Raw genomic sequence first — 11,653 nt, forward strand, 5'->3', positions numbered from 1 at the left:
CGCCCGCGTTCGGTAGTCTCACCCTTCTCCCACCTGGGGAGGTCGATGGCGATGGTCAGGCGGAGGAAGGAACGAGGGCCAGGCTGGTTGGTATTAGTAGCAGTTTATTTCATTCCTCTCTCCATCTACACCAGTCTCTCTTGTCTGTCTCTGCTCTGTCTCTGCTCCCCCATGCCACTTCATTCTCCTTCTCCTCTCCCCTTCATCCTCCTTCTGTTCCTTCTCATCCTCTCTCTGACCTTGCTTCTTCCTTCTGCCCCCTAGCCCACTCCTACAGTACAGTTAAATCCTCTCTCCATGAGGAATTGGGGAACAATTACACATAGGTGTGGTCACAATCAATAGGGGTAGAAATCTTAGCCTCAGGGAAGGCCACTCCTAGGACAGATCCTCTCTCAGCATGAATCCCAAGGGTGTGTCTCTCCTCTCCTTGTCCAACAAGCATATAAGCATATATAATATAAATCATTTTGTATGGATACAGTAAGAAATATCTTAAACTTATAGAATTGCTCTCCTAAGGCCATCTCGATCTCAGACTACAGTGCTCAGGCCAGATAGTCTCTTCCACCCCTAGCAGGATCCTAGTCTCGTCGTTACCTTTGGATCATGACAGCATTTGTCTATGATCAAACTCTTAACTTATAGTTAAGAATCGTGGCACTTTGGCCTGGTCCATTTCGCTGCCAGGGTAGCTCACTGCTTGCCCTGGGTCCATTCAGTCCCTCGTCGGGACCCTGCTTTTGGGGTGGTAGGAACTAAGGGCAACTGAGGCTTAAGTCGAGAAAGCAGATGCCCGGGAGTGAATAATATTCAAGGCCAATCAAATCCTAAGTTACAAAGCATGATGTAACGGTCTTCCTGTATCTATACAAAAAGTATATTACTTTACTATACAAAAAGTATATTACTTTAAGGTAGAGACTGCACTGCACTGCACTGCACTGCACTGCAGTCTCTGCCCCCGCGCTTCGGTGTTCCTTCCCGGAGTCCCTTGGAGGGGAGCGGGTTGAGCTTTCCTCCCCGCCCCGGCCAGGGCTACGGCAGCCGGAGACCTCCAGGACCAGCCACCACCATGCTGAGACCACTCTCCGCACACCTGAAGGTACTGGCAGAGGGACAAAGCCACGCGGGTTCCGGGGCCGAGACCTCCAAGCCTACTCGAATTGGAGTCGAGCATCTTCCACCCAGATCCTCCAAATTCCAGTAGGCGGGGGTCACACCCACCACCTGGCCCCCTGGCGCCGTGTAATCCCATCAGCGGCCAAGACTCAGAGACTATAAAATCCAGATCCCGGAACCGCGCGGCCGCATTTGCGGCCGCGCGACATCTTATTATCTCATTCCTACTTTGGACAAACTTGCAGGCTGTCGAATGTAGCCTGCCCACAGGGCAGAGTCTGGCAAACTCCCCGTGGCCTACCAAATATGCGAAATACCAGTAACAATGATGGGTCTCATTCTCCTAAAGAGCCCTGAATATAATCTCAGGGCTAGGATGAAAGAGACGTTACTGGGGCCTGCTCGAGGCAATCGACGATTAACAGGATGATGAAATGAAATGAAAGGTAAAATGTTCATAAGGCATAAGGAGTGGAGAAAGGTAATATTTCACTCATACATAGAAAATCATAGATTTCTGGGAAACTGATCTTACAAATTAACAAAGTCTGATTAAGGGGAAAGCTGATTAACTGGGTGGGAAGGAGAGCATAGGGAAGACTTTTTACAGATAAACACAATGGAAGTGGAAGTGCTTCAGGAGCACTGTAATGGGTGTAACCAGAATAATGGGTGTAACCAGATAAACTTAAGCTTCTTGTGGAAGGACAAAGCAAAGTTACCCTACAGGAGGAGGCCGCACTGCCAGGAATATCTGGCAGACTAAGCCCAGCAGAGCAGAGATGGCCCAATATGGAGGAGCCTGGGCCCCAGGAACCAGAACCTGGGGTGACCCCAGCCTGCACAGTGCTGATGAGGGCAATTGCTGGATGTATGTGTATGCAGGAGTGTGTGTGTGTGTGTGTGTGTGTGTGTGTGTGCGCGTGCAAGCACGCACGTGTGCATGAGTCTGTATAGAGATTTCCCGGCTGTGAGTGGTGTGTGTGTGTGTATGAGTATATGGTGGTGGTATGTATGCGTGAGATTTCCTTGTGAGTGTGTTATTCATGTGAATGTGGATATGTGGTGTTGTGTGTGGTATGTGTGGTTTATGGTATATATGTGTGTGTTTATGTGATTTGTGTTGTGTGTGTGGTAGGTGTGTGAGTATATACATGTGGTATGTGTTGTATGTGTATATGTGTGATATGTCTGCATACATGTATTTATGTGTGTATATATGGTATGTATATGTATGTGGTTATTGCATGTACATGAGGTATGTTTTTATGTACCTGTACTATGTGTTGCATGTGTATGGCATGTGTGTACATGTGTTTATGTGTGTTCATTTGATATATGTTGTATGAGTGTAGTATGTGTGTCCATGTGGTGTATGTGGTATGTGTGTCCATGTGGTACGTGTGTGTGATATGTGTGTACATGTGGTGTGTGTGTGTGTGTGATGTCCTATGTGATTACCTGTGGTGAGTCATTCATCAGGGAGGGGGAGGAGGGATGGAGCCCAGATCTGACCCAGTCCTTCCTGTCTGAACCGCAGAGGCTGAATGCTGGTTTCCTAGCAGAGTTCAACATTGATGTTCCAAGGACTCTTGTCCCTGAACCATATCCCATATTCTGTACCCATAAACAAGCCCAGAGATTTTTTTTGTGTGTGTGTGCTTTTTTTTTTGGTGATGGTGTTAGGATGTGTGTGCAGAACACAACAGTGCTCAGGGCTCACTCCTGGCGGGGGTCAGGGGACCATATGGGATGCCAGGGATAGAACTGGGGTCATCCATACAAAGCAAGTGCTATCCCTGATGTACTGTGGCTCTGGCCTGGCCTGTGGCCCAAAGGTTCTCCAGCAGCAGCTTTTCTGGTAACCCCTGGGTCCACCCCCTGCTGATTCCCAGCTCGAACCCATCCTTCATCCCCAGAGAAACCCCCACAAGAGTGCTAACCTCTGAGAAGGACCCCCTGGGCATGCCCTGGGGAAAAGACAGCCTTGGACAGAGGCTGGCCTCAAGCTTTGGGGTGGGGGCTGGCCTGGGGGGCGGGGCAGGCAGGGCTGAGGAGCTCTCAGGTGTCAGGGCACAGAACTGGCCTTCTGCCATGGTGGTCGGCTGAAGGAAGTGGGCCACTTTGAAAGTGGAAACAGGCTGCAGAGACAGTATAGCAGGAAGGGCATTTGCCTTCCACGCTTCACATCGGGGCTCAATCCGTGGCACCCCATAAGGTCCCCCTAGCCTAGCAGGAGCAGGAGTGATCCTGAGCACGGAGCTAACAGGAAGTCCTGAGCACCACTGGGTGTGGCCCCAAATCCAGAAAGATGGAGGAGTGGGGGGGGGGGGGGAGGGGAAGCAGAAAGTGCTGAGGTCAGGAAGCAGATAACTTCACATGCAGTGGCAGCAAGAGGCCCGAATCAGCCCTTTCATTTTCAAGAGGAACCCAGGGCACAGCTTGCTGGGGCTCCCTCAGAGCTGGGGTGAAGCTGCAGGGATCCAACCACAGCCCTGAGAATGAGCGCAAGCACGGAACAACCTGAAGGGCCAAGTAGTGGCCAAGCCAGAGCTCCTGTTCCAACATATATATATGTATATATAAAAAGTAAGTAAAGGCCCTCCCGTTGATCGTCGATTTGCTCGAGCGGGCCCAGTAACGTCTCCATTGGAGACTTTGTTGTTACTGTGTCTGGCATATCGAATACTCTCGGTAGCTTGCCAGGCTCTCCGAGAGGGGCGGAGGAATCGAACTCGGGTCGGCCATGTTGGCCGCTTGTAAGGCGAACGCCCTACCCGCTGTGCTATATATATTTATTTAGGGGGTGGGGAGCACACCCAGAGCTGTTGAGACATACTCCTGGCTTTGTGCCCAGGGGTCACTCCCGGTGGGACTCCAGAGACCATATGACATGGCGGGGAATGAACCCAAGTCGGCCTCTTCCCTTAGCTGCTGTCATTGCTCCAGCCCCTGATTCCAGTTCTTCCAAGACCTCAGGAAACTCAACTTCCGGAGGCCTCAGTTTTCTCATCTGAAAAATGGTCCTGGGTCTGGGGAGACAGCTCCGTGTTAGAGGCCGGCACTGCTCCTGACAGCGACCCCAAGCATTTTGCCATGGGTAGCCCTAAGAACTGCCACCAGGTGTGGCCCCTAAACCAAATCAAACCAAAAATGCTCTGCTGTAGAGCACCTATCCTGTGTGTGCGTGAGGTCCTGACTCGAGCCCAAGCGCAGAAAAAAACAAAAACTAAACAGAATTAAAAAATGGAGTTCACCAGAAGAATCAGCTTGAAGGTGGAGTGGCCACCAAGCTGGTGCTGCTGCCACCCACCTGCATGGCACCTACTGATGCTGGCTGCTGGAGAGGAGCCGCGGAGGGTGTTCAGAGGAAATGTCACTCACTTGGAATTATCTCTGAGAAACCCACAGCGCTTCACTAGGTCACTGGGAGCTGCAATGCGTCAGGACACAGAAGGAGTCAGCACGGCGCCTCCCCCCCCCACCACCACACACGCACATAGGAACATCACGGAAGTAGGTGCCAGTGTCATTTTTATTATTATTATTATAAAACATAAAAAGCTGTATCCAGAGCCCAAGGCAGATCTACTCAGACTCTTGCTCCTCAGTTTGCCCCCCCCAAGAGAAGAGTACCAGTGTTCCCCGGGGCTGGGAGACCCCACTCAGCTCCAGCCCCTGACTTGCTCTCCTGGGAGAAGCTGAACCCAGCACAGTCGTGAGGGCAGCGGCTTTCGTGTACACGAGATCACGCCCAGAAACGGGACTGGGGATGTCAGCTCTTGCGGTGACAACTGGCCCTGCCTTGGCGTGTCCCCAGTATAGAGAGTGGGGATCTCAGCTCTCTGGGGGGGGGGGGGGTGTGCTGGGCTGCCCTGGGATGCCCCTCCGTTTAGCCACCTCCCAGCTCCTTTCGCGTGGCGTCAGGTGCTCGGGTCTCTACACTTCTGTGTGTTGGGGCCCCCGGGGGTCAGGGGCAGCCGTGGGCGGGCGCTGGCTGAGGCCACCCCCGCAGTATCCCGTGGGGCCCGCAAGGCCGAGGGGCGGCTTGCTGGAGCAACAGGTGCTCAGGAGGCGGTCCACTTGCTCGCGGCTGGAGATTGCGGGCAGGTGCGCCCGACCGTCCGGGGGCTCGGGCAGGTCTCTGGGCTGGGCCGACGGGTGGTCAGCGGGCTGGCACAGGCCCCGCACCCGCATCTCGCTCTGCATGCTCTGGAAGAAGTGCAGCACGCAGCGGTGCGCCAGGTCCCGCGCATGCTCGCAGCACGTCTCGTCGAAGAGCTTCTGCTCCAGGTCCACGTAGTTGCTCCAGTATTGGTGCTGCAGGAAGACCGTCTGGTCGAAATAGGACCTCAGGCAGCGCGCCAGGAAGGCCAGGATAATGAGCAGCAGGGTGATGGTCCAGCCCATGGGCTCTGGGGAGGCAAGCAAGATGGGGTTGGGGGTGGGGGAACAAGTGGGCAGTGATTGAGTGTCCACGGTCTCTCCATTAGGGATCCTGCCTGCCCTTCTGCAGATGGTTGCATCTGCCCATGGAATATCCCTCATGTTAACCACCTCCACCCACCTTCCCATCCATCACTAACCTCCCATTCGTTAATCTAGTCAATCATCCCTCCCTGATCTGCCCATCATATTTCCTCTCCTGTCAGCTCTCCCCCAACCATTGTCTCAACACCATCGACCCAGCCCCTGACTGTCACACTATTGCCCATTCCCAACCATAAACAAATTCCCCAACCATCATCCATCCCCCAAATGTCCTCTATCCCCAACCATCATCCCATCCCCAAACCATCACCCCATTTCCCAACAGTCACCCATCCCCCGACCAGTGTCCCATCCCCCAACATCCTCCATCCCCCAACCATCGCCCCATCTCCAACCATCACCCCATTCCCCAACCATCACTGAATAGGCTGGAACAAATGCCTTGCAGTGGGAGCCTAGGTCTGACCCCAGCATGCCCATCAGCCACACTGGGAGTGACCCCTGCACTGAGCTGTGAAGAGCCCCTGAGCACCTCCAGGGGGGGGTCCCCAAACAAAAACCAAAACCCAAATCCAAGCAAAGTATCTCAAAGATGGTTAGAAAGCAGCAAATATCGAAAAAGTTCTACCTTTCCCCATTTCTGCCACGAGTCAGGTTGTAGTAAATTCTCCCGGAGATTCTTACTGAAGCAGAATCTCATGGGGCGGAAGGGTGGTCAGGGAACTTGCCTTGCACGTGGCTAACTTGAGTCTGATCTTTAGCACCACCTCTAGTCCCTGAGCACCACCAAGGTTCGCTCCTGAGCACAGAGTGAGGAATGGTTCCAGCACACTGCCAGGCATGACCCTAAAAACCCACTACTCTGCAAGCAAAAGAGAAAACACTCCACTAGTTTCTCTGGTGCGTTTGCCTTCGCAGTTTCTGCCCTTCAAAACCCAGAGCTGCTCTCTTTGGTCCCATCTCTTCTCTGAAGGCGCCACTCTTTGTTGAAGATACTACAGAAGCCAAAATTTCAAGTCATTGCTTTTTTTTTTCTTTCTGGGTCACACCCAGCAATGCACAGGGGTTACTCCTGGCTCTGCACTCAGGAATTACTCCTGGTGGTGCTTGGGGGACCATATGGGATGCTGGGAATCGAACCTGGGTTGGCCGCATACAAGGCAAACGCCCTACCCGCTGTGCTATCACTCCAGCCCCAAGTCATTGATTTTAATGGCATTCTTTGCTTTAGGTTTCTCTTGCATGATTTTCCTCTTGTTAATCTTTTAATTAGAGCCTCAGCTGAAAGCCTGAGTTTTGCCTTTCCTGCACTCCTGCCCATCCATCCATCTACCCATCCACCCATCTACCATCCATCCAACCAACCATCCCACACACACCCACCCACCCACACCGCCTCAATGTCCATTCACCTTTTCATCCAGATTTTGGGTCATATGTATCGTCCCATCTGTGCATGCCCTGTCCTGTATTTTGATGGAGATAATAGACCCCAGTCTTTGCTCACTTTAGCAGCAGAAATATTGCCATGTCTAAGTGTCATGTGGACGGATATAAAAGGGACATGGGAGTTCAGAGAAAGGAACCCCTAATCTGAACTTGGGGGCTCTGGAAACTGAGGTTCTGGCTGAGAGCTGAGGTGGCAGTCGCACAGGATACAGCCGGGGAGCAGCTGTCTGGCGGAGGGTGAGGGCACCTCTGAAGAATCTGATGCTGGAGCTGATACTGTGTGGCCTCCCCTTCCCCCTCCCCTGAGTGATGGCCGCGAGCTGGCAGCCCTCCTGGCCCTCCCCAAACACAGAGCTGTGTCCCTGCAGTGTCCTGGGAGCATGGCTGAGGGGGTGGACACCTGATGTCGACATGCATGGCATAGAGCCCGCGCCTCCAACCCCGTCCTGAATGGGAACCCCCCAGGACCCTCTCGTTCCTTGCCTGTGTGTCTCCAGCAGGAGGGTCCCCAGGACATCGCTGTCCCTCCTCGGTCCCCCCACCCACCCAGGCCCAGGGAGGGCAGGCTGAATGACCGTGACAGGCACCGGGTAGCAGGTCATAGCCTTCCGGGTCGGGCTGTCACTGACCAGCTTATCCTCCTTGCAGGGCACCTTGGCCAGGAAGAGCTACACCTGGCTGGAGGTCATGTTGGCAAAGTCCAGAAACTTCTCAGGGTCCACAGAGCAGCTGAAGGCACACACCAAGCACTTGCCGTCCAGGAGGGCCAGCAGGATCCAGGCGAGCGGGGCAGCCAGCGCTCTCTGCAGCACGGAGGAGCACATATACCTGGCCGGAGAGGAGTGGGGAGCTGAGGCCATGGGAGACCCAGCCCCAGGAGTGACCCTGGAGCACCGAGCTAGGAGCAGCACTGCCAAAATACCCAAACCAAAGTCACGAGACCACAGCACTGAGGACAGCTACAGAGCTGAGGTGGGGGCGGTATGGGCGGTGTTTCCCGGAGGCCGAGAGGTTCCACACTTGGGGTGTGTCAGGGAATGAATGCAGTGCCTGGAGCAATAGTACAGCAGGGAGGGCACTTGCCTTGCACGTTACTGACCCAGGTTCAATCCCCGGCACCCCATATGGTTCTCCGAGGCCTGCCAGGCAGGAGTGATCTCTGAGAACAGAGCCAAGAGCAAGCCCTGAGCACTAATGGGGTCCCCACCACCAACAAACAAGCAGGGCCAGAGGGATCGTACAGAAGGTAGGGTGCTTGCTTTGCATGCGGCAGCCCGGGGTTGGATCCCCGGCACCCCATATGATCTCCTGAGAACCACCAGGAGTGATCCCTGAACACAGTCGGGAGTCAGCCCTGTGCACTGCTGGGGTGGGTCCCCTCTCCCTCCATAAGAAGATGGCTACAGTACCCACTGCAAAGTGGGGGGGGGGGGGACCTCGTCGTTTTAGGGCGATGACCTGGCCGTGTTTGTGAGGGTGAGTAGGTGGGGGGAGCCCCTAATAAAGCTGCAGGGGTGGTGGTATTGGGGGCTTGGGATGCACCTGGCAGAGCCCGTGCAGTTGGTGGGGGTGCAAACTAGGGCCCTGGGGTGCTGGGGGGGTGTGGGGTCGCACCTGATCATGCCGGGGTCCTTCTGGCGGCACCCTGCCGGCCGGCGCCACTCCTCCACCATGAGCACGGACTGCCAGTTGGCCAGGAGGCCACAGAGGAAGAGCGCCAGGGGCGGCGCCAGCAGCAGGCCCAGGCCGTAGGCCATGTTGTAGCGTGCCAGGCAGGGGCAGTGGACATCCAGGGAGGCATAGAGCTTGATGGTGCCCGCGGCCAGCAGCAGGCAGACGCCGTTCATCACCGACTCCGAGCTGGCCTGGAAGTGCTGGAAGAGCAGGCGGAGCTTGTCCATGGCTGCGGGAGTCGGGGTCTGCAGGTGCCTCTGCCGGTCTTCCAGGAAGGGCCTGAGGTGCAGGAGGAGAAGCAACGCCCAGCCCGGGTGCCCTAGGGCTGGCCAAGGTAGGTCCCCACCATGGCTGCCCAAAGCTGCTCCTCTCTGCTGGCCCTGTGTGGGGCCCGGCTCAACCGCCAGCCAAAGCACCTCCAGGCAAATGGGCCCTGCCTGGTCCTGCAGGGGCAAGGGGTGGGGGAACAGGCAAATTCAGGGTGTGGCAAGGCCCAGGTGCTCACGAGTGGTCTTCCAGTCCCTGGCGTCGGTCAGCACCATCTGGTTCTGCTGAGTCCTGATTCCAGCATCTTTCAAACTGGAGGAGGTAGGAGAGGCTTCTGGATTAGAGGGTGTTGGGGAAGACATCAGACCCCCTGCCAGTCCTGGTCAGCGAAGGCCAGAGGCCAGGCCCAGGGGCCAGCACAGACGAAGACATGGAGGGGAGGCAGTGTGGCTGGGGCCAGAAACTCGGGATTCTGGGCTATGGGCTGGGGTCTATGTGTATGTGTGCATGCATGTGTGTGTGCATGCGTGTGTGTGTGCGTATGTGCATGTGTGTGCATGTATGTGTGTGTGTGCGTGTATGTGCATGCGTGTGTATAGTGTGTTTGTGAGTGTGTGGAGGGAGTTAGCATTCCCATGGCTGCTTGCAATTCTCACCTGTTTGGCTCCTGAGCACCACCAGGTGTGGCCCCAGGAGAAAGAGCCGGACACGCTCTTCAACCTCATCCCTCCCTCTCTGTTTCTCTGTGGAGCAAGTGGCAGGCACCTGGGTTTTACTACTCTTCTGCCACTGTCACTGTCACTGTCACTGTCACTGGTCTCCCCTTGTTCATCAATTTGCTCGAGCGGACCCAGTAGCGTCTCCATCGTGAGACTTGTTGTTACTGTGTTTGGCGTATCGAATACGTCACGGGTGGCTTTCCAGGCTTTGCCATGCGGGCGAGATACTCTCAGTAGCTTGCCGGGCTCTCTGAGAGGGGTGGAGGACTTGAACTTGCGTTGGCCGGGTCGGCCCCATACAAGGCAAACGCCCTGCCACTGTGCTATCACTCCAGCCCACTCTTCTGTATGTTACCCAATTCTGCCGTATTCTGCGTTCTATGAGCCGGTTTGTGTATGGGAGGGGAGGGGGGGCATTGGGAAAGGAGTGACCTGTGTGAGGGAATGTGGTGAGGGAGCTGAAGGGAGCTGGGACACCCTCTAGGGCCTGCAGGCTGATGAGCCAAGGGGATGAGGCCATTCGGGAGAAACCCTCCCAGGCCAGATCCCCTTTCCCAGGTTCCTCAGGAGGGCCGGGGCCCTGACAGGCGGGCTGTGGCCATCCAGAGATAATGGGAAAGATGAGGGGCTTTGCTCTCCTGAACACCACCTCAGCGGGGAAGGGGGCCCCTGAATGCGACTGAGGCCCGTGTCAGAGGGAGTCGGGCTGGCTGACATTGATGGTTTTCCTTCTGCAGAGATGCCAAGTCGGGGTGATCTGGGTCCTTTTCTCTCCTATCTCTGCCCAGAGTCAGGAGACCTCTGAGGCCTTCCTTGGGGCTAGAGGCGTTAGGAGTCTGGGGGAGAAGGCCCACTGGGAGGGGGCGTCCCAGCTCTGAGGCCCACTTGTGTGTGTGCCGGCTGTGCTGGGGATCGAACGTCTGATTGGCCTCGTAGCGACAAGTAGCTGCCTGTGCCCGGGTGCTATGCTGACGGTGTTGCCCCGGGTGAAAAACAGTGCTCTGAGCACACCCTGTGAGACAGAGTTCAGGGGCTTCTCCCAGTCCCAGGAGTGAGTTTGCGAAGGTGAGTGTGACCCTTCTTTTGGAGGGTCTGGCCAGTGAAGGTGGGAGCAGGGGGCAAGGGTGGAGCGAGGACCCTGACCTTGTCACAGGTCCTGTCTCAGGCCGCAGTGTACTAAAGTGATTCCAGTCACGCAAACAGTTACAGAGAGGAACATCTCAGAGGTGGAAGTGGGGTTTGTTTCTTCTCTGTTAACTTTTAACTTTTTTTTTCTTTTTACCTTCCTCTCCTTCCTTTTCTTTTCGTTTTTGGGCCACGCCTGGCGATGCTCAGGGGTCACTCCTGGCTCTGCATCCAGGGATTATTCCTGGTGGTGCTCGGGGGACCATATGGGATGCTGGCCACAAGTGCCCTCCTCTCTGCACTAGCTCTCCAGCCCATTTTCTGATAGGTTTTCTTTATTTTTAAAAAATTATTATTATGGGGCTGGAGCGATAGCAAAGTGGGTAGGGCGTTTGCCTTGCATGCGGCCGACCTGGGTTCGATTACCAGCATCCCATATGGTCCCCTGAGCACCGCCAGGAGTGATTCCTGAGTGCAGAGCCAGGAGTAACCCCTGTGCATCGCCAGGTGTGACCCAAAAAGCAAAAATATATATTATTATTATTATTATTATTACTTCTTAGGTCACACCCTGCGATGCACAGAGGATACTCCTAGCTCATGCACTCAAGAATTATTCCTGGTGTGCTTGGGGACCATATGGGATGCTGGGAATCGAACCCGGATCGGCGGCGTGTTGGCCGCGTGTAAGGCAAATGCCTTATTCTCTGTGTCATCGCTCCAACCCTCTGATGGGTTTTCTGGACCGTGAAGTCTCTCACCGCTCAGGGCAGCTAGAAAGATCTCTCCCCCTACCTAGAAGCTCT

The 11,653-nt window shown here is 55.1% G+C and overlaps 1 protein-coding gene across 1 annotated transcript; it reads right to left on the reverse strand.

Annotated features, from left to right (window-relative positions):
* Nucleotides 1–5,061: 5,061 nt before the first annotated feature.
* Nucleotides 5,062–8,963, reverse strand: CALHM3 (calcium homeostasis modulator 3). The gene is given in 3 exon segments (XM_059743475.1): nucleotides 5,062–5,535; nucleotides 7,650–7,890; nucleotides 8,677–8,963. Coding segments are annotated over 3 exon segments (1,002 nt in total).
* Between the last annotated feature and the right edge of the window lie 2,690 nt (nucleotides 8,964–11,653).

Source organism: Sorex fumeus, unplaced genomic scaffold (genome assembly GCF_029834395.1).
Source record: "Sorex fumeus unplaced genomic scaffold, SorFum_2.1 ptg000043l, whole genome shotgun sequence".
Lineage (NCBI taxonomy): Eukaryota > Metazoa > Chordata > Mammalia > Eulipotyphla > Soricidae > Sorex > Sorex fumeus.